This window comes from Carcharodon carcharias, chromosome 2 (assembly GCF_017639515.1).
Source record: "Carcharodon carcharias isolate sCarCar2 chromosome 2, sCarCar2.pri, whole genome shotgun sequence".
Classification (NCBI taxonomy): domain Eukaryota; kingdom Metazoa; phylum Chordata; class Chondrichthyes; order Lamniformes; family Lamnidae; genus Carcharodon; species Carcharodon carcharias.
The window spans coordinates 120,871,429-120,893,469 of record NC_054468.1 but is presented as its reverse complement, the minus strand read 5'-3'; the positions used below and the strand labels follow the sequence as shown (position 1 = coordinate 120,893,469).

The window sequence follows — 22,041 nt, the reverse complement described above, 5'->3', positions numbered from 1 at the left end:
TGCTGGTGTTGCTGCTGCTGTTGCTGCTGCTGTTTCTGCTGCTGTTGCTGCTGCTGTTGGTGCTGCTGCTATTGTTGCTGTTGGTGTTGGTGCTGCTGCTGGTGTTAGTTGTGCTGCTGCTGTTACTGCTGGTGATGCTGCTACTGCGGCCTCTAGTGTTCGTGCTGCTGCTGGTGCTGCAGCTGTTGCTGCTGCTGTTGCTGTTGCTGCTGTTGTTGCTGCTGCTGATGTTGCTGCTTTAGCTGTTGCTGCTGTTCCTGATGGTGCTGTGGCTTCTGGAGCTGTTGCTAATGGTGCTGTTGCTGCTGGTGCTGTGGTTTCTGCTGCTGGTCCTGTGGCTGCTGCTACTGGTGTTGCTGCTGGTGTTGGTGCCGCTGCTGTTACTGTTGCTGCTGCGGTTTATATTGCTGCTGGTGTTGCTGCTTCTGCTTCTGCTGCTGCTGCTGCTGTTGCTACTGCTGGTGTTGTTGCTGCTGGTGTTGCTGCTGCTGTTGCTGGTATTGTTCCTGTTGTTGCTTCTGTTGCTGCTGCTGTTGCTGCTGCTGCTTATAGTGCTGCTGGGTTTGCTGCTTCTGCTACTGCTGGTGCTGTTGGTTTTGCTGCTGGTACTGTTGCTGTTGTTGCTGGTGTTGGTGGTTCTGCTGCTGTTGCTCGTGCTGCTGTTGCTGCTGCTGTTGCTGTTGCTGTTGCTGGTGCTGTGGCTGCTGCTGTTGCTGTGGCTGCTGATGGTGCTGATGCTGCTGCTTGATACTGCTGCCATTGCTGCTGGTGTTCCTGCTGCTGTTGTTGCAGGTACCATTGCTGGTGCTGGTGTTGCTGCTGCTGGTGCTGGTGTTGCCTCTGCTGGTGCTGTTGGTGCTGCTACTGATGCTGCTGCCATTGCTGCTGGTGTTCCTGCTACTGTTGTTGCAGGAACCAATGCTGTTGCTGCTGTAGCTGTTGCTGGCATTGCTGGTGCTGGTGTTGCTCCTGCTGGTGCAGTTGGTGCTGGTGTTGCTGCTGGTGTTGGTGGTGCTGCTGCTGTTACTGTTGCTGGTACTATGGCTGCTGCTGCTGTCGCTGATGATGTTGCTGTTGATGCTGCTAGTGTTTCTGCTGGTGATGTTGCTACTGCTGGTGCTGGTGTTGGTGCTGCTGCTGATGATGCTGCTGCTGTTGCTGTTGCTCATGTTGTTGTGGTTGCTGCTGTTGCTGAAGTTCCTGCTGCTATTGCTGATGTTGTTGCTGCTGCTCCTCCTGTTGCTGGTGCTGGTGTTGCTGCTGCTGTTGCTGCTGTTGGTGGTGCTGCTGCTGTTGCTGCTGTTGCTTGTGCTGCTGGTGCTGCTGCTGTTGCTGTGGCTTCTGCAGTTACTGTTGCTGCTGCTGGTGCTGCTGCAGCTGCTACTGATACTGCTGCCAATGCTGCTGGTGTTCCTGCTGCTGCTGTTGCAGGTACCAGTGCTGGTGCTGCTGCAGCTGTTGCTGGCATTGCTGGTGCTGGTGTTGCTGCTGCTGGTGTTGGTGGTACTTGTGCTGCTGCTGGTGTTGGTGGTGCTGCTCATCTTACTGTTGCTGGTGCTGTGGCTGCTGCTCCTATTGCTATTGTTGCTGGTGTTGATGCTGCTGGTGTTGCTGCTACTATTGCTGGTGTTGTTGCTGTTGCTTCTGCTGTTGCTGCTGCTGTTGTTGCTGCTGTTTATAGTGCTGCTGGTGTTGCTGCTTCTGCTGCTGATGATTGTTTTGCTGCACGGTGCTGTTGCTGTTGTTGCTGCTGTTGGTGGTGCTGCTGCTGTTGCTGCTGTTGCTTGTGCTGCTGTTGCTGCTGCTGTTGATGTGGCTTCTGCTGTTACTGTTGCTGCTGCTGGTGCTGCTGCTGCTGCTACTGATACTGCTGCCAATGCTGCTGGAGTTCCTGCTGCTGCTGTTGCAGGTACCAGTGCTGGTGCTTCTGCAGCTGTTGCTGGCATTGCTGCTGCTGGTGTTGCTGCTGCTGGAGCTGTTGGTGCTTGTGCAGCTGCTGGTGTTGCTGGTGCTGCTGCTCTTACTGTTCCTGGTGCTGTGGCTGCTGCTCCTGTTGCTATTGTTGCTGGTGTTGGTGCAGCTGGTGCTGCTGCTGCTGTTGCTGGTGTTGTTGCTGTTGCTGCTGCTGTTGCTGCTGCTGTTGTTGCTGCTGTTTATATTGCTGCTGGTGTTGCTGCTTCTGCTGCTGCTGGTGCTCTCGGTTTTGCTGCTGATGCTGTTGCTGTTGTTACTGGTGTTGGTGGTGCTGCTGCTGTTCCCGCTGTTGCTGTTGCTGCTGTTGCTGCTGTTGATTGTGCTGTGGCTGCTGCTGTTGCTGTTGCTGCTGCTGGTGCTGATGCTGCTATTGCTGCTGGTGTTCCTGCTGTTGTTGTTGCTGCTGTTGCTGGTGCTGTGGCTGCTCCTGTTACTGTTGCTGCTTCTGGTGCTGGTGCTGCAGCTACAGATACTGCTGCCAATGCTGCTGGTGTGGCTGCTGGTGCTGCTGAAGTTGTTGCTGCTGTTGCTGTGGCTGCTGGCGATTTTGCTGCTGGTGCTGGTGCTGTGGCTTCTGCTGCTCTTGCTGCTGGTGTTGGTGCTGCTATTTGTGCTGCTCTTGCTGATGCTGTTGTTGCTGCTGGTTTTGCTGCGAGGTGCTGTTGCTGTTGTTTCTGCTGTTGGTGGTGCTGCTGCTGTTGCTGCTGGGGCGGCTGGTGCTTTCACTGTTGTTGCTGCTTCTGGTGTTGCTGTTGCTGCTAGTGTTGCTGTTGCTGCTGCTGGTGCGGTGGCTGCTGCTGTTGTTGTTGCTGTTGTTGCTGTTATTCCTGCTGCTGCCGGTGCTGCTGTTGTTGTGGTTGCTGCGGCAGTTTTTCCTGGTGTTGCTGGTGCTGGTACTGCTGCTGTTGCTGATGTTGGTGCTGGTGCTGGTGTTGCCGCTGTTGTTGCTGCTGCTGCTGTTGCTGGTGCTGTGATGTTGCTGCTGTTCCTGCTGCTGTTGCTGCTGGTGTTGCGGCTGCTGATGCTGCTGGTGCTGTTGGTTTTGTTGCTGGTGCTGTTGCAGTTGTTGCAGATGCTGCTGGTGCTTCTGCTGTTGCTGCTTTTGCTGGTGCTTCTGTTGCTGCTGCCGTTGCTGCTGTTGCTGGTGCTGTAGCTGCTGCTGTTGCTGCTGCTGATGTTGCTGCTGCTTATAGTGCTGCTGGTGTTGCTGCTTCTATTGCTGCTGGTGCTGATGGTTTTGCTGCTGGCGCTGTTGCTTTTGTTGCTAGTGTTGGGGCTGCTGCTGCTGTTGCTGGTGCTGTGGCTGCTGCTGTTACTGTTGCTGCTGCTGGTGCTGGTGCTGCTGCTACTGATACTGCTGCCAATGCTGCTGTTGTTTCTGCTTCTGCTGTTGCAGGTACCAGTGCTGGTGCTGCTGCAGCTGTTGCTGGCATTGCTGCTGCTGGTGTTGCTGCTTCTGGTGTTGCTGATGCTGCTGTTGCTGTTGCTGCTAGTGTTGCTGTTGCTGCTGCTTTTGCTGATGCTGCTGCTGATGCTGTTGCTGGTGCTGCTGGTGTTGCTGCTTCTATTGCTGCAGGTGCTGATGGTTTTCCTGCTGGTGCTGTTGCTGTTGTTGCTAGTGTTGGGGCTGCTGCTCCTGTTGCTGCTGTTGCTGGTGCTGCTGTTGCTGCTGCTGTTGCTGGCGCTGTGGCTGCCAGTACTGCTGTTGTTGTGGTTGCTGTGGCAGTTTTTCCTGCTGTTTCTGGTGCTGGTTCTGCTGCTGTTGCTGATGTTGGTGCTAGTGCTGGTGTTGCTGCTGTTGTTGCTGCTGCTGCTGTTGCTGCTGTTGCTGGTGCTGCAGATGTTGCTCCTGCAACTGTTGCTGCTGTTCCTGCCGCTGGTGCTGCTGGTTTTTCTGCTGCTGGTGTTGCTGCTGTTGCTGCTGAAGGTGTTGTTGCTGCTGCTGTTGCTGCTGATGCTGTTGGTTTTGCTGCTGGTGCTGTTGCAGTTGTTGCTGATGCTGCTGGTGCTGCTGCTGTTGCTGCTTTTGCTGGTGCTTCTGTTGCTGCTGTTGCTGGTGCTGTGGCTGCTGTTGTTGCTGCTGCTGTTGTTGCTGCTGTTTATAGTGCTGCTGGTGTTGCTGCTTCTATTGCTGCAGGTGCTGATGGTTTTCCTGCTGGTGCTGTTGCTGTTGTTGCTAGTGTTGGGGCTGCTGCTCCTGTTGCTGCTGTTGCTGGTGCTGCTGTTGCTGCTGCTGTTGCTGGCGCTGTGGCTGCTGCTGTTACTGTTGCTGCTGCTGGTGCTGGTGCTGCTGCTACTGATACTGCTGCCAATGCTGCTGTTGTTCCTGCTTCTGCTGTTGCAGGTACCAGTGCTGGTGCCGCAGCAGCTGTTGTTGGCATTGCTGGTGCTGGTGTTGCTACTTCTTGTGTTGCTGATGCTGCTGTTGATGTTGCTGCTAGTGTTGCTGTTGCTGCTGCTTGTGCTGATGCTGCTGCTGTAGCTGTTGCTGCTGTTGCTTTTCTTCCTGCTGTTGCCGGTGCTGCTGTTGTTGTGGTTGCTGCGGCAGCTTTTCCTGTTGTTGCTGGTGCTGGTACTGCTGCTGTTGCTGATGTTGCTGGTGCTGCTGATGTCGCTGCTGCAACTGTTGCTGCTGTTCCTGCTGCTGGTGCTGCTGGTTTTTCTGCTGCTGGTGCTGCTGCTGTTGCTGCTGAAGGTGTTGTTGCTGCTGCTGTTGCTGCTGATGCTGTTGGTTTTGCTGCTGGTGCTGTTGCTGTTGTTGCTGATGCTGCTGGTGCTGCTGCTGTTGCTGCTTTTGCTGGTGCTGCTGTTGCTGCTGCTGTTGCTGCTGTTGTTGGTGCTGCTGCTGTTGCTGCTGCTGTTGTTGCTGCTGTTTATAGTGCTGCTGGTGTTGCTGCTCCTGCTGCTGCTGGTGCTGTTTGTTTTGCTGCACGGTGCTGTTGCTGTTGTTGCTGGTGTTGGTGGTGCTGCTGCTGTTGCTGCTGTTGCTGTTGATGCTGCTGTAGCTGCCATTGCTGGTGCTGTGGCTTCTGCTGTTACTGTTGCCAATGCTGGTGCTGGTGCTGCTGCTACTGATACTGCTTCCAATGCTGCTGGTGTTCCTCCTGCTGCTGTTGCCGGTACCAGTGCTGGTGCTGGTGTTGCTGCTTCTGGAGCTGTTGGTGCTGGTGCTGCTGCTGGTGTTGGTGGTGCTGCTGCTCTTACTGTTGCTTTGCTGTGGCTGCTGCTCTTGTTGCTATTGTTGCTGGTGTTGGTGCTGCTGGTGTTGCTGCTGCTGGTGTGGCTGCTGCGGTTGCTGGTGTTGTTGCTGTAGCTGCTGCTGTTGCTGCTGCTGTTGTTGCTGCTGTTTATAGTGCTTCTGGTGTTGCTGCTTCTGCAAATGCTGGTGCTGTTGGTTTTGCTGCTGGTGCTGTTGCTGTTGTTGCTGTTGCTGCTGCTGTTGCTGCTTTTGCTGGTGCTGCTGTTGCTCCTGCCATTGCTGCTGTTGCTGGTGCTGTGGCTGCTGCTGTTGCTGTTGCTGCTGCTGTTGCTGCTGCTGTTGTTGCTGCTGTTTATAGTGCTGCTGGTGTTGTTGCTTCTGCTGCTGCTGGTGCTGATGGTTTTGCTGCACATTGCTGTTGCTGTTGTTGCTGGTGTTGGTGGTGCTGCTACTGTTACTGCTGGTTTTGCTGATGTGATTGTTGCAGCTGCTGGTCTTGCTGCTGCTGTTGCTGCTGGGGCGGCTGCTGCTTTCGCTGTTGTTTCTGCTTCTGGTGTTGCTGTTGCTGTTATTGCTGTTGATGCTAGTGCTGCTGTTGCTGCTGCTGGTGCTGATGTTGCTGTTGCTGGTGTTGCTGTTCTTCCTGCTGCTGCCGGTGCTGCTGTTGTTGTGGTTGCTGCGGCAGTTTTTGCCGCTGTTGCTGGTGCTGGTGCTGCTGCTGTTGCTGATGTTGGTGCTGGTGCTGGTGTTGCTGCTGTTGTTGCTGCTGCTGCTGTTGCTGCTGTTGCTAGTGCTGCTGATGTTGCTGCTGCAACTGTTGCAGCTGTTCCTGCTGCTGGTGCTGCTGGTTTTTCTGCTGCTGATGCTGCTGCTGTTGCTGATGGTGCTGTTGGTTTTGCTGCTGGTGCTGTTGCTGTTGTTGCTGCAGCTGCTGGTGCTGCTGCTGTTGCTGGTGCTTCTGTTGCTGCTGCCGTTGCTGCTGTTGCTGGTGCTGTGGCTGCTGCTGTTGCTGTTGCTACTGCTGTTGCTGCTGCTGTTGTTGCTGCTGTTTATAGTGCTGCTGGTGTTGCTGCTTCTATTGCTGCTTGTGCTGATGGTTTTGCTGCTGGTTCTGTTGCTGTTCTTGCTAGTGTTGGGGATGCTGCTGCTGCAGCTGCTACTGATACTGCTGCCAATGCTGCTGTTGTACCTGCTTCTGCTGTTGCAGGTACCAGTGCTGGTGCTGCTGCAGCTGTTGCTGGCATTGCTGGTGCTGGTGTTGCTGCTGCTGGTGCAGTTGGTGCTTGTGCTGCTGCTGGTGTTGGTGCTGCTGCTCATCTTACTGTTGCTGGTGCTGTGGCTGTTGCTCCTGTTGCTATTGTTGCTGGTGTTGGTGCTGCTGGTTTTGCTGCTACTGTTGCTGGTGTTGTTGCTCTTGCTTCTGCTGTTGCTGCTGCAGTTGTTGCTGCTGTTTATAGTGCTGCTGGTGTTGCTGCTTCTGCTGCTGCTGGTGCTGTTGGTTTTGCTGCTGGTGCTGTTGCTGTTCTTACTGGTGTTGCTGGTGCTGCTGCTGTTGCTGATGTTGCTGGAGCTGGTGCTGGTGTGGCTGCTGCTTTTGCTGCTGCTGCTGTTGCTGCTGTTGCTGGTACTGCTGATGTTGCTGCTGCTGTTGCTGCTCTTCCTGCTGCTGCTGGTGCTGGTTCTGCTGCTGGTGTTAGTGGTGCTGCTGCTGTTACTGTTGCTGGTGCTGCGGCTGCTGCAGGTGTTGCTGATGCTGTTGCTGTTGCTGCTGCTAATGTTTCTGCTGGTGATGCTGCTACTGCTGGTGCTGGTGTTCGTGCTACTGCTGGTGCTGCTGGTGTTGCTGCTGTTTCTGTTGCTGCTGCTGGTGTCGCTGCTGTTGCTGTTGCTGCAGGTGCTGTGGCTGCTGGTGCTGTTGCTGCTGGTGCTGTTGCTGCTGGTGCTGTGGCTTCTGCTGCTGTTGCAGCTGGTGCTGTGGCTGCTGGTGCTACTGCTGGTGTTGGTGCTCTATTTTGGCTGCTGTTGCTTTTGCTGCTGTTGTTGCTGGTGCTGTGGCTGCTGCTACTGCTGTTGCTGCTCATGTTGGTGCTGCTGATGTTGCTGTTGCTGCTGTTCCTGCTGGTGCTGTGGCTACTGCTTCTATTGCTGCTGGTGCTGATGGTTTTGCTGCTGGTTCTGTTGCTGTTCTTGCTAGTGTTGGGGCTGCTGCTGCTGTTGCTGCTGTTGCTGGTGTTGCTGTTGCTGCTGCTGCTGCTGGTGCTGGGGCTGCTGCTGGTGCTGTTGCTGCTGCTGGTGCTGCTGCAGCTGCTACTGATACTGCTGCCAATGCTGCTGGTGTTCCTGCTTCTGCTGTTGCAGGTACCAGTGCTGGTGCTGCTGCAGCTGTTGCTGGCATTGCTGATGTTGGTATTGCTGCTGCTGGTGCTGTTGGTGCTTGTGCTGCTGCTGGTGTTGGTGGTGCTGCTCATCTTACTGTTGCTGGTGCTGTGGCTGCTGCTCCTGTTGCTATTGTTGCTGGTGTTGGTGCTGCTGGTGTTGCTGCTACTGTTGCTGGTGTTGTTGCTCTTGCTTCTGCTGTTGCTGCTGCAGTTGTTGCTGCTGTTTATAGTGCTGCTGGTGTTGCTGCTTCTGCTGCTGCTGGGGCTGTTGGTTTTGCTGCTGGTGCTGTTGCTGTTCTTACTGGTGTTGCTGGTGCTGCTGCTGTTGCTGATGTTTTGGAGCTGGTGCTGGTGCTGGTGTGGCTGCTGCTTTTGCTGCTGCTGCTGTTGCTGGTACTGCTGATGTTGCTGCTGCTGTTGCTGCTCTTCCTGCTGCTGCTGGTGCTGGTGCTGCTGCTGGTGTTAGTGGTGCTGCTGCTGTTACTGTTGCTGGTGCTGCGGCTGCTGCAGGTGTTGCTGATGCTGTTGCTGTTGCTGCTGCTAATGTTTCTGCTGGTGATGCTGCTACTGCTGGTGCTGGTGTTCGTGCTGCTGCTGGTGCTGCTGCTGTTGCTGCTGCTGGTGTTGCTGCTTTTCCTGTTGCTGCAGTTGCTGCAGGTTCTGTGGCTGCTTGTGCTGTTGCTGCTGGTGCTGTTGCTGCTGGTGCTGTGGCTTCTGCTGCTTTTGCAGCTGGTGCTGTGGCTGCTGGTGCTACTGCTGGTGTTGGTGCTCTATTTCCGCTGCTGTTGCTGTTGCTGCTGTTGTTGCTGGTGCTGTAGCTGCTGCTATTGCTGTTGCTGCTCATGTTGTTGCTGCTGCTGTTGCTGGTGCTGCTGTTCCTGCTGGCACTATGGCTGCTGCTACTGTTGTTGCTGGTGCTGTGGCTGCTGCTGCTGTTGCTGTTACTGTTGGTGATGCTGCTAATGTTGCTGCTGCTGGTTTTGTTGCTGTTGGTGTTGCTGCTGGTGTTGGTGCTGGTGCTGCTGTTACTGTTGCTGCTGTTCCTGATGGTGCTGTGGCTGCTGCTGAGGTTGCTGCTGATGTTGTGGCTGCTGCTGCTGTTAGTGCCGCTGGTGCTGCTTGTGTTGCTGATGGTGCTGTTGCTGTTGTTGCTGGTGTTGGTGCTGTTGCTGCTGCTGTTGCCGTGGCTGCTGTTGCTGCTGCTGCTGTGGCTTCTGCTGCTGTTTCTGGTGATGTGGCTGCTGCTGACTGTTGCTGCTGCTGTTCGTGCCGCTGGTGCTGCTGGTGTTGCTGCTGGTGCTGTTGCTGTTGTTGCTGCTATTGGTGCTGTTGCTGCTGCTGTTGCCGTAGCTGCTGTTCTTGCTGGTGCTGTGGCTGCTGCTGCAGTTGCTGCTGGTGTTGTGGCTGTTGCTGCTGTTGCTGCTGGTGTTGGTGCCGCTGGTGCTGCTGTTGTTGCTGCTGGTGCTGTTGCTGTTGTTGCGGGTGTTGTTGCTGCTGCTGCTGCTGTTGCCGTGGCTGCTGTTGCTGCTGCTGCTGTGGCTTCTGCTGCTGTTTCTGGTGATGTGGCTGCTGCTGCTGCTGTTGCTGCTGTTGTTGGTGCTGCTGCTGCTGTTCCTCTTGCACATGCTGTTGCGGTTGCTATTGCTGCTACTGGTGCTGTTCCTGCTTTTGCTGCTGTTGCTGTTTCTGCTGGTGTTGCTGATGTGACTATTGCAGCTATTGGTCTTGCTGCTGCTGTTGCTGCTGGGGCGGCTGCTGCTTTCGCTGTTGTTGCTGCTTCTGGTGTTGCTGTTGCTGTTGCTGCTAGTGTTGCTGTTGTTGCTGCTAGTGCTGATGCTGCTGCTGTTGCTGTTGCTGGTGTTGCTGTTCTTCCTGCTGCTGCCGGTGCTGCTGTTGTTGTGGGTGCTGCGGCAGTTTTTGCTGCTGTTGCTGTTGCTGGTGCTGCTGCTGTTGCTGATGTTGGTGCTGGTGCTGGTGTTGGTGCTGGTGCTGGTGTTGCTGCTGTTGTTGCTGTTGTTGCTGCTGCTGCTGTTGCTGCTGTTGCTGGTGCTGCTGATTTTGCTGCTGCAACTGTTGCTGCTGTTCCTGCTGCTGGTGCTGCTGGTTTTTCTGCTGCTGGTGCTGATGCTGCTGCTGTTGCTGTTGCTGGTGTTGCTGTTCTTCCTGCTGCTGCCGGTGCTGCTGTTGTTGTGGTTGCTGCGGCAGTTTTTGCTGCTGTTGCTGTTGCTGGTGCTGCTGCTGTTGCTGATGTTGGTGCGGGTGCTGGTGTTGCTGCTGCTGCTGTTGCTGGTGCTGCTAATGTTGCTGCTGCAACTGTTGCTGCTGTTCCTGCTGCTGGTGCTGTTGGTTTTTCTGCTGCTGGTGCTGCTGCTTTTGCTGCTGCTGCTGTTGTTGCTGCTGCTGTTGCTGCTGCTGTTGCTGCTGGTGCTGTTGGTTTTGCTGCTGGTGCTGTAGATGTTGTTGCTGATGCTGCTGCTGCTGTTGCTGCTTTTGCTGGTGCTTCTGTTGCTGCTGCCATTGCTGCTGTTGCTGGTGCTGTGGCTGCCGCTGTTGCTGCTGCTGTTGTTGCTGCTGTTTATAGTGCTGCTGCTGTTGCTGCTTCTATTGCTGCTGGTGCTGATGGTTTTGCTGCTGGTTCTGTTGCTGTTCTTGCTAGTGCTGATGCTGATGCTGCTGGTGCTGCTGCTGTTGCTGCTGTTGCTGGTACTGCTGATGCTGCTGCTGTTGCTGCTGTTGCTGGTTCTGGGGCTGCTGCTGTTGCTGTTGCAGCTGCTGGTGGTGCTGCTGCTGCTACTGATACTGCTGCCAATGCTGCTGGTGTTCCTGCTGCTGCTGTTGCAGGTACCATTGCTGTTGCTGCAGCTGTTGCTGGCATTGATGGCACCGGTGTTGCTGCTGCTGGTGCTGATGTTGCTGCTTCTGCTGCTGTTGGTGCTGCTGTTCTTTTTGCTGATGCTGTTACTGTAGATTCTGGTGTTGGTGCTGCTACTACTGTTGCTGCTGCTTTGGATGCTGCTAGTGCTGCTGCTGGTGTTACTGCTGTTGCTGCTGTTGCTGCTGGTGCTGTGGCTGCTGGTGCTGTTGCTGCTGGTGCTGTTGCTGCTGATGCTGTGGCTTCTGCTGCTGCTGCTGCTGTGGCTATGGCTGCTGCTGCTGTTGCTGCTGTTGTTGGTGCTGCTATTGCTGCTGGTTTTGCTGCTGATTCTGTTGCTGCTGTTGCTAGTGTTGGTGCTGCTGCTGTTGCTGCTGGTGCTGTGGCTGTGGCTACTGCTGTTGCTACTGGTGTTGGTGCTGCTGCTGCTGCTGTTCCTGCTGTTGCTGCTGTTGCTGCTGGTGCTGCTGCGGTTGCTGTTGCTGCTGTTACTGTGGCAGCTGTTTCTGTTGCTGCTGGTGATGGTGCCGCTGGTGTTGCTGGTGTTGCTGCTGGTGCTGTTGCTGTTGTTGCTGGTACTGTTGCTGCTGCTGCTGCTGTTGCTCTGCTGCTGTTGCTGCTGCTGTTGCTGTTGGTGCAGGTGCTGCTGCTGCTGTTGCTGTTGATGCTGCTGCTGTTGCTGGTGTGGCTCCTGTTGCTCCTGCTGTTACTGTTGCTGCTGTTGCAGGTGCTGTGGCTGCTGCTACTGCTGTTGCTGCTAGTGTTGGTGCTGCTGCTGCTGCTCCTCTTGCACCTGCTGTTGCTGTTGCTATCGCTGCTACTGCTGCTGTTGCTGCTGCTGGTGGTGGAGCTGCTGCTGCCGCTGTTGCTGTTGCTGCTGGTGTTGCTGTTGCTGTTGTTGCTACAGCTGCTGATGTTGCTGCTGCTGTTGCTGGTTCTGCTGGTGCTGTTGCTGCTGTTGCTGTTGCTGCTGTTACTGCTGTTGGTGGTTCTGCTGTTGCAGTTGCTGGTGGTGCTGCTGCTGTTGCTGGTGCTGCTGGTGGTGCTGCTGCTGCTGTTGCAGCTGCTGGTGGTGCTGCTGCTGGTGCTCCTGCAATTGTTGCTGCTGATCGTGCTACTGCTGTTGTTGGTGCCGCTGCTGATGCTGCTGCTGTTGTTGCTGCTGCTGTAGGTGCTGCTGCTACTGTTGCTGCTTCTGCTGCTGATGCTGGTGCTCTTGTTTGTGCTGATGCTGCATGTCATGCTACTGCTGCTGGTAGTGCACCTGCTGGTGATGGCTGATGCTGCTGCTGTTGCTGCTGCTGGTGTTACTGCTGTTCCTGCTGCTGTTGCTGCTGGTGTTGCTGTTGCTGGTGCTACTGCTGTTGTTGATGCTGCTGCTGCTGCTGCTGGTGCTGCTACTGTTGCTGGTGCTGGTGCTGCTGTTCCTGTTGCTGCTGTTCCTGTTGCTGCTGTTCCTGCTGTTGTTGCTGCTGCTGCTGTTCCTGCTGTTGCTGTTGCTGCTGGTGCTGCTGCTGCTGTTGCTGCTGCTGCTGTTCCTGCTGCTGCTGTTGCTGCTGGTTCTGCTGCTGCTGTTGCTGCTGCTGGTGCTGCTGATGTTGCTGGTGCTGGTTCTGGTGCTGCTGTTGTTGCTGCTGCTGCTGTTGTTGCTGTTACTGCTGTTGGTGGTGCTGCTGCTGTTGCTGCTGTTCCTTCTGCTGTTGCTGCTGGTGGTGGTGCTGCTGCTGCTGGTGCTGTTGCAGTTGTTGCTGCAGTTGGTGCTGTTGCTAGTGCTGCTGGTGATGCTGCTGCTAATGCTGTCGCTGCTGTTCCTGCTGCTGTTGCTGTTGTTGTTGCTGCTGCTGGTGGTGCTGCTGTTGGTGGTGGCTGATGCTGCTGGTGCTGCTGCAATTGTTGCTGCAGTTGGTGCTGTTGCTGGTTCTGCTGGTGATGCTGCTGCTAATGCTGTCGCTGCTGTTCCTGCTGCTGTTGCTGTTGTTGTTGCTGCTGCTGGTTGTGTTACTGCTGCTGCTGCAGTTGTTGCTGCTGGTGGTGCTGCTGCTGTTGCTGGTGCTGCTGGTGATGGTGCTGCTGCTGCTGTTGATGCTGTTGCAGCTGCTTGTGGTGCTGCCACTGCTGGTGTTGCTGCAATTGTTGCTGCTTCTGGTGCTGCTGCTGTTGCTGGTGATGCTGCTGCTGCTGTTGCAGTTGCTGGTGGTGCTGCTGCTGTTGCTGGTGCTGCTGGTGGTGCTGCTGCTGCTGTTGCAGCTGCTGGTGGTGCTGCTGCTGGTGCCCCTGCAATTGTTGCTGCTGATGGTGCTACTGCTGTTGTTGGTGCTGCTGGTGATGCTGCTGCTGTTGTTGCTGCTGCTGGTGATGCTGCTGCTGGTGGTGGCTGATGCTGCTGCTGGTGCTGGTGCTGTTGCTGGTGCTGCTGGTGATGCTGCTGCTAGTGTTGCTGCTGCTACTGTTGCTGCTTCTGCTGCTGATGCTGGTGCTCTTGCTGGTGCTGATGCTGCATGTCATGCTGCTGCTGCTGGTAGTGCACCTGCTGGTGATGGCTGATGCTGCTGCTGTTGCTACTGCTGCTGGTGATGCTGGTGCTGTTGCTGGTGCTGCTGCTGCTGTTGGTGGCTAATGATGCTGCTGTTGCTGGTGCTGCTGCTGGTGCTGTTGTTGCTGCTGCAGATGCTGGTGCTGCAGTTGCTGCTGTTGCTGTTGTTGCTGTTAGCGCTGCTGCTGTTGCTGCTAGTGCTGCTGCTGGTGTTGCTGCTGCTGATTCCTCCCCAGTTGACAAGCTTATGGTTTCAGAGTTTTTGCAAAGGGAGCTGGCACTTCAGAGCATATATGGGTGGTCTTTATGTGTTATAGGAAGGAGTATATGCATTGGAAAATAAACTAGTGTTTAACCAGAGCATGGTCTAACATTGCTTCTTTGTAACATGGTGATAATCATCCTTCATGGTCCATTAAAGAGTTATTAAACTTCTAGTGTTATGTCAACTCTCAGCAGACAGCCTCATAAGCTAACTCAGCATTAATACTGCCCAGAAGCTTTGCCATCTTCCTGGTTTTCACTGGCACATCATTCTGTTCAAATTACTATTAGCCAACTGAAAGTTTCAATTGGTAATAGGGTGACCTTTGTGTTCTCTGTGTTCCATTTTTGTGTACCTGAACTTTCAGTTCCAGCCACTTGAATTGTCAACTCATCTCTGTGATAAACATCACAGATGCTGAAATGAATGCTCACTGTCTGTGTCCTCTTTGAAAAAAAGGAAGCAGTTCAAAAGAATTAAGTCAATTATAACAGTGATTGTTGAAGGTATCATCAAGGACATTTATTTGGAGTATTTTCTGACTTAGTACTCAGAAGGAATGTGCAGGTACACACATTCACAGACTAAAAATGACAAGAAGTGAAGAATTGCTCTGCTTCCCCTCCATATAATAACACTGTAAATGACTTTGTGAAGAACCCATGTGCTCAGTATTTCTAAAAATTCATTCCTGCAAATTGAAATGGAATAATGAACAGAGGAAATCTTCATTCAGTTCAGCAATTGTTCCAACCCATGTTAGTTCAGCTCAAGTAAAAACACAAAATTGTGTAAGTAGCCAGTAGGTCAGGTAGAATCTGCGGTATCAGAAACAGAGTCAACATTTGCTGTTGGTGACCTTTCTGACCTGAAACGTTAACTCTGTGCCTTTGCCTACAGATGCTGCCTGGCCTGCTGGGTGTTTCCAGGATTTTACTTTTTCCATTCGGATTTCCAGCATCCGCTTCATTCGGCTTTTGTTTTCCTTTAACTCAATCGCACCTGAGAAATGTTTCCCCTGCACATGCATTGTATCACCTTGGAAACGTGCTATTAACAATTAGTTTAATGATTTTGCTACAACCAGCACAAAGAGAGTATTAACCCAATCAGACACAATCTGTCTTCAACACAGTTTTCCCAATGATGTCATCAACACGTACCCTTAAGATCCACTGGACAGACAGAAATAATATTAAATATGAGTTCCTGGAAATACTTGCTTTTTCAACGGACCATTTCAGACAGGGGTTCTTCATACAGGGACTTTGTATAATTCACAGAAGCACTTGTACAGTGAAAACAGCCAGTTGATTTTTTTTATTCATTCACATGATGCGGGCTTCGCGGCTGGGCCAGCATTTATTGCCCATCCCTAATTGCCCTTAAGAAGGTGATGGTGAGCTGCCTTCTTGAACCACTGCAGCCCCTGTGGTGTAGGTACACCCACAGTGTTGCTAAGGAGGGAGTTCTAGGATTTTGACCCAGTGACAGTGAAGGAACTGCCATATATTTCCAAGTCAGGATGGTGAGTGACTTGGAGGGGAACTTCCAGGTGGTGGTGTTCCCATTTATCTGCTGCTCTTGTCTTTCTAGATGGCAGTGGTCATGTGTTTGGAAGGTGCTGTCAAAGGAGCCTTAGTGAATTCTTGGAGTGCATCCTGGTACACACTGCTGCTACTGTGCGTCAATGGTAGAGGGAGTGAATGTTTGTGCATGGGGTGCCAATTGAGTGGGCTGCTTTGTCCTGGATGTTGTCAAACTTCTTTAGTGTTATGGAAGCTGCATTCATCCAGGCAAGTGGAGAGTATTGCATCACACTCCTGACTTGTGCCTTGTAGATCGTGGACAGGCTTTGGAGAATCAGGAGGTGCGTTACTCACTGAAGGGTGCTTAGCGTCTGACACTGCTGTGTCTTTACTTAGCCAAAACTAATGACATGTCTAACTCTGTGGAGATTAAATCATAGACTATTTCTATTTCTGAATTGACAGGCCGTTCTCAAAAATGGTATCATTTGTTAAAAATCTCAGCTTACTCGATGATGTCAAAATCCAATTGATTAATCATGTGATCTGCCATGGGTGCCAGAACATCAAGTAGCAGAGACAAGTGACCAACAGGCTTTGCAAGACTATAGGCAGGAAATAGATTTAAGGTCAACTCAGGAACAGGAAGGGGCATCATTATCCAGATCTGTTCTCAATTGGGTAAGATGCTGGTTTCTAAAGTGTCCTTAAAACTTATCTGTCTGCAAATTAGAATTAATCCACACTGAGATAAAGAATATGATGGAGGTTTGCAATGTAACCCACAAGCTGAAAGAAAAATTAATTACACTCAATGCTGCTAGTTCCGAAGAATGGTCAGATTCGACTCAAAACGTTAACTTTGTTTCTTTCTTCACAGATGCTGCCAGCCCTGCTGAGTCTTTCCGTGCCTGGAGTCACATGTAGGCCAGACCAGATAATTACAGCAGGTTTCCTTCCCTAAGCAGCATTAGTGAACCAGGATGGGTTTTTACAACAATCACTGATAGTTTCATGGTCACCTATACTGAGACTATCTTTCAATTCCAGAATTATTAATTGAATTTAAATTCCACCAGCTACCATTGCAGGATTTGAACCTGTACCTCCAGAGAATTAGCCTGGGCCTCTGGATTACTAGTCCAGAGAGACATCACCATTACACCACTTTCACCCCCATGTCTGTAAGGTGTGTGTGTGTGCGCATGTGCGCGCATGTGTGCGCGCGCGTGTGTGCGTGTTTGTGTGTGTGCACGCGCACGTGTTTGTGTGTGTGTGTGTTTGTGTGTGTGTGTGTGCACATGTGTTTGTGTGTGTGCATGTGTGTTTGTGTGTGTGTGCACGCGTGTGTTTGTGCGTGTGTGTGTGTGTGTGTGCGCACGAGTGCCTATAAGTAGGGCTGAGGCAGCAAGCCACATCCATAGCACTAACATCTGGGATAACCAGGAACAGTTTGAATCATTGACTCCAAATGAAGAGGAAGTGTTTTAACTCAATGTGCTTGGTGTTCCTTGAACTTTTCAAATTAGGAATCTTTCCACCTCATATAAGCCCTGTCAGAAAAGAATTTCTGTAAATGCTCAGCCTGAAGATTGTATAAAGAGACATGTTCAAAATGTTAGGATCTATTTCTCATGTGTGAAGATTTACTTGGACAAATTGCAATCTGTTGTTTCGTTTTGATACAAAATCAACATTGTACTTCTCAATGAATTTCAAATGTGCAAGTCCATTAGAATGTGACATTACAAACAAGAGGCCTGTGTGCTCATTTGCAAAGAAAAGTACTAAGATTCTACCTAGCCAATTAACATTATTATATTATTGAGCTAACTTTTATCATTTTTAATATGTAGACATTTGAATTAATCGACACAGGAAGGAGTTCTTTGACTTTAGCTGTTCTCTGGGTCTCCATTCACTGCTTTAACTGTACACTGTTGGATCAATGATCAGCGTTGATTATAAACTGAGTGTAAATTGTAAACTGTGTCTCATTTGCCCCTTTTAGGAAATAATACTTTGAACTTGGTTATAAATGGCCTTCTGTTAGAATGAATTGGCATTTATATAGCACTTTTCATGACCTCAGGGCATCCCAAAGAGCAATACTGCCAATGAAATGCTTTTTGAAGTCTAGTAACTGTTGTAATGTAGGAAATATGGAAACCAATTTGTGCACAGCAAGCTCCCACAAATAGCAATGTGATATTGATCAAATAACCTTGTTTCAGTGACAAATGAATATTGGCCAGGACATCACTGCCAGAGGAGGTGGTGGAAGCAGGGACGATAGTGGTGTTTAAGAGGCAGCTTGACAAATACATGCATAGGATGGGAATAGAGGAATACGGACCCTGGAAATGCAAAATGTTTTAGTTGATGGGCAATATGATCAGCGTAGGCTTGGAGGGCTGAAGGGCCTTTTCCTGTGCTGTACTTTTCTTTGTTCTTTGTTCTTTGTTCTTTGAATGATGTGCGACAGTATGAAAGTGAAGGTGGCATCAAGGATGAATCCTTGGGGTCTTGGAGTCTAATGTGGGAAAGTGTGAAGGTGTTCACTTCAGCGGGAAGAATAAAAAGCAGATTATTACTTAAACAGAGAACAACTGCAGAATTCCAAGGTGCAGAGGGATCTAGGTGTTCTAGTGCATGAGTTGCAAAAAGTGAGTATGCAGATACAGCAAGTAATTAAGAAGGCTAATGGAATGCAATCCTTTATATTGAGAAAGATTGCACATAAAAGTAAGGATGTTATGCTTCAGTTATACAGGGCATTGGTGAGACCGCACCTCAAATACTGTGTGCAGTTCTAGTCTCCTTATTTAAGGAAGGATGTAATGCGTCGGAGGCGGTTCAGGGGAGCTTTACTAGATTGATACCTGGGATGAGTGGGTTGTCTTATGAGGAAAGGTTGGACAGACTGGGCTTGTTTCCACTGGAGTTTAGAAGAGTGAGGGGTGATTTGATTGAAGTATACAAGATCCTGAACAGCCTTGGCAAGGTGGACATTGAAAGGAGGTTTCCTCTTGTGGGTGAGACCAGAACTAGGGAGCACTGTTTTAAAATTAGGGTCATCCTTTTAGGGCTGGGATGTGGAGAAATTTTTTCTCTCAGAGGGTTGTGCGACTTTGGAATTCTCTGCCTCGGAAGGTGGTGGAGGCGGGGTCTTTGAATATTTTTAAGGCAGAGGTAGATAGATTCTTGTTGGGCAAGGGAATCAAAGGTTATTGGGAGTAGACAATAATGTGGAACTCGAAACACAAACAGTTCAGCCATTATCTTATTGAATGACGGAGGAGGCTCAAGGGGCCAAATGGCCTACTTCTACTCCTATTTCATATGCTCGTACGAATGTTCGTATGTCTCCAAGGTAATGGTGTGGGTGTGGGAAGAAAAGCCAATGCTGGCTACAATCGGATGGGTAAGAATTGAGCCAAACAAGGGTAATCCTGCTGAGCTGCATAACACAGTGAGGAGGTGAGGAGAATGGTTAAAGGAGATCATTGATAGCAAAAGAAATGAAAGATTTGCAATGCCTAGTTCAATGACATTTCCTTGTTACTTATCCCAAAGCTCGGGTACACAAGGTTGGAAAGGGAGGTAATCAGAAGAGGACATTTACTTCCTCCAGATAGTTTTACAGATTGGAACAATTATTTTCATTCTTTTGCAGTATTGCTAATGAATCATAGTTTTTTTTAAAAATTCATTCGTAGGATGGGAGATTCGCTGGCTGGGCCAGCATTTATTACCCATCCCTAATTGCCCTTGAGAAGGCGGTGGTGAGCTGCCTTCTTGAACCGCAGCAGTCCCTGTGGCATAGGTACACCCACAGTGCTGTTAGGGAGGGGATTTTGACCCAGCGACAGTGAAGGAACAGTGACATATTTCCAAGTCAGGAAGGTGAGTGACTTGGAGGGGAACTTCCAGTTGGTAGTGTTCCCATCTCTCTGATGCCCTTGTCCTTCTAGATGGTTGTGGTCATGGGTTTGGAAGGTGCTGTTGAAGGAGCCTTGGTGAATTCCTGCTATGCATCTTGTTGATGGTACACACTGCTGCTACTGTGCGTTGGTGGTGGAGGGAGTGAATGTTTGTGGATGGGATGCCAATCAAGCAGGCTGCTTTGTCCTGGACAGTGTCAAACTTCTTGAGTATTGTGGAAGCTGCACTCATCTAGGCAAGTGGGGAATATTCCATCACACTCTTGACTTGTGCCTTGTAGATGGTGGACAGGCTTTAGGGAGTCAGGAGTTGAGTTACTTGTTGCAGAATTCCTTGTCTCTGACCTGCTTTTGTAGCCACAGTATTTATATGACTAGTCCAGTCCAGTTTCTGGTCAATGGCAACACCCAGGATGTTGATAGTGGGGGATTCAGTGATGGTAATGCCATTGAATGTCAAGGGGTGATGGTTTGATTGTCTCTTTTTGGAGATTATCATTGCCTGCCACTTGTCAGCCCAAGCCTGGGTATTGTCCAGGTCTTGCTGCATTTGGACATGGGCTGCTTCAGTATCTGAGAAGTCGCGAATGGTGCTGAACATTGGGCAATTATCAGCAAACATCCCCATTTCTGACCTTATGATGGAAGGAAGGTCATTGATAAAGCAGCTGAAGATGGCTGGGCCTAGGTCACTGCCCTGAGGAACTCCTGCAGTGATGTCCTGGAGCTGAGATGATTGACCTCCAACAACCACAATCGCCTTCCTTTGTGCTAGGTATGACTCCAACCAGTGGAGAGTTTGCCTCCGATTCCAGTCGAGTCCAGTTTTTCCTGGGCTCCTTGGTGCCACACTGGGTCAAATGCTGCCTTGATGTCAAGGGCTGTCACTCTCACTTCACCTCGAGAGTTCAGCTCTTTTGTCCATGATTGAGTCAAGGCAGTAATGAGATCAGGAGCTGAGTGGCCCTGGTGGAACCTAAACTGGGCGCCAGTGAGCAGATCATTGCTAAGCAAGTGCTGCTTGATAAGACTGTTGATGACCCCTCCTATTACTTTACTGATAATCGAGGTTAGACTGATGGGGCGGTAATTGGCTGGGTTGGATTTGTCCTGCTTTTTGTGTACAGGACATACCAGTTGTTTAATTGTCCACCACCATTCACAACTGGATGTGGCAGGAATGTAGAGCTTAGATCTGATCCATTGGTTGTGGGATTGCTTAGCTCTGTCTATCACTTGCTGCCAATGCTGTTTGGCATGCAAGTAGTCCTGTGTTGTAGCTTCACCAGGTTGATACTTCATTTTCAGGTATGCCTGTTGCTGCTCCTGGCATGCCCTCCTGCACTCTTCATTGAACCAGGGTTGATCCCCTGGCTTGATGGTAATGGTAGAGTGGGGAATATGCCAGGCCGTGAGGTTACAGATTGCGGTTGAGTACAATTCTGCTGCTGCTGATGGCCCACAGCGCCTCATGGATGCCCAGTCTTGAGTTGCTTATTCCTAGAAATGATCTCAGTGGATGAATGGATTCTGGTCCAAATCCTTAGGGTAGTGCATAAATCATGTTTGAGTAACTCTACAGTAAAAACTAAGGCACTTAACAACTAAGACACCTCATTCACCGTCATAACTTGCATTAAACCACAGTGGAAATCGAGAGATATACAAAAGCAAATACACTATGATGTATCCTCACAAAACAATGTTTTGGGCTCAACTTGAGAAATTGGGCCTGAAATTGCGCGCAGGGCAATTGGGGCCAGGTTGCCACTGTGCTCCTGGTTTCTTACCTGGAAACTCAGCTGCTCCTTTCTCGCTCGACCTTCCAACTCAGGCTGGTCAAGAACTGGGGCAGGGCAGGGGGCTCCTGAGGCCTAGTGTCGAGGGCTGGAGAGTCAGAGGTAAGGAAGTGACGCCATTTTTTTGGCACAATTACCGTATGGGAGGTGAATTTAAAGTCCAGCCGCTTTCAGAAGCCAGAGAGAAAATAAGGTTATAAGATAAGTGGGTTACATTGGGGGGTAGGGGTGGGTCAGTTTGCAGAGGGTCAAATGGTCAGTGAAAGGGGGGGTCGTGTCAGTTGGTCAGTGCGGGGTGGGGTGTCAGGTGGTCAGTGGAGGGCGTGGTTGAGTGAATTGGGCGGTCAGTGGGGCATGTGGGGTCAGGTGGTCGGTGGGGGGTTGTCAGTGGGGGGGGTTGGTTGGGTGGATCAGGTGGTCAGCAGGGCGCATAGGGGCTAGGTGGTTGGTGTGGGGTGGTCAGTGGGGGGCAGGTGGTCAGTGCGGGAGTCAGGTGGTCAAGGGGGTCCCATGATGGTGTTTGTCTAGGGGGGTGGGGACAAGTCCCGTGGAGGGTCAGGAGGGGCAGTCCTTTGGTTAACGAGGAGTTAAAAATGATTTTAGCTTTTCTGACCTTTCCTTGGTAACTATTCTGGTAAGACAGCTGGAGCCATCCAAAGTTTGCAATTTATATCATATCCTGGTTGATTCCAATTGCAGGGCAATTGACCAACAGAAGTCTGAGCTTCTTGGGCAATTTCCATGCAAACCTTACCTGAAGACCCCAGGGGCAATGTGGGATGGGGGCGGGGGGTGCAGTGGTGGGCTGCATTGTGCCCCAGTGCATCTTTGTGGTACCTCCAGTTACGACAGCCTGGAGTGTCAAAGTCTGGGCATCACACTTTAGGAGGAATGTAAAGGTGTTGGAGTGGGGAAGACGGTACAGGAAAGTTTCACAAGAATGGTTTCAGGGATGAGGGGCCATGGATAGATTGGAGAAGCTGGGTCGTTCTCTTTTGAGAAGAGGATGTTGAAAGGAGATCTGATTCAAATCCATGGGAGGGGTCTAGACAGAGAAGATAGAGAGAAACCGTTGCTGTTGGCAGAAGGGTTGAGAGTAAGGGACGCAAATCAAGATGAATAGCAAAGGAGGCAATGGTGACACGAGGGAAACCTGTTTTAAGTGGCAAGTGGTTAGGATCTGGAATGCACTGCCTGAGAGTGTGGAGGGGGCAGAGTCAATCATGGTTTTCAGAAGAAAATTGGATTATTATCTGAAGAGGAAAAATTTGTGGGGCTACGGGGAAAGTGAGGAGACTGGGCGACGATGGTGCGGTTGGACTAGCTAAGTTACTCTCGAAGAGTGTTGACACTGGTGAGAGGGGCTGAATGGCCTTCTTCTCTGCTGTAACCATTCTATGATTCTACATGCATACTTATTAATGAAAGTATTGCTATTTTTGTGCATTTCAGGATATCCCTTCATAAAAAAAATGATTGAGGACAATTTATAATTGACAATCTTGGATGAGAAGCCAAGATTCATAGCGCAGGACAACTGTGAGTTTG

The 22,041-nt window shown here is 51.1% G+C and overlaps 1 protein-coding gene across 1 annotated transcript; it reads right to left on the bottom strand.

The window, feature by feature from the left end:
- Positions 1-5,627: 5,627 nt before the first annotated feature.
- On the bottom strand, positions 5,628-14,251 carry LOC121288040 (adenylate cyclase, terminal-differentiation specific-like). The gene is given in 5 exon segments (XM_041206293.1): positions 5,628-5,738; positions 8,644-9,164; positions 9,558-9,714; positions 9,767-9,946; positions 14,159-14,251. Coding segments are annotated over 5 exon segments (1,062 nt in total).
- Positions 14,252-22,041: the final 7,790 nt, after the last annotated feature.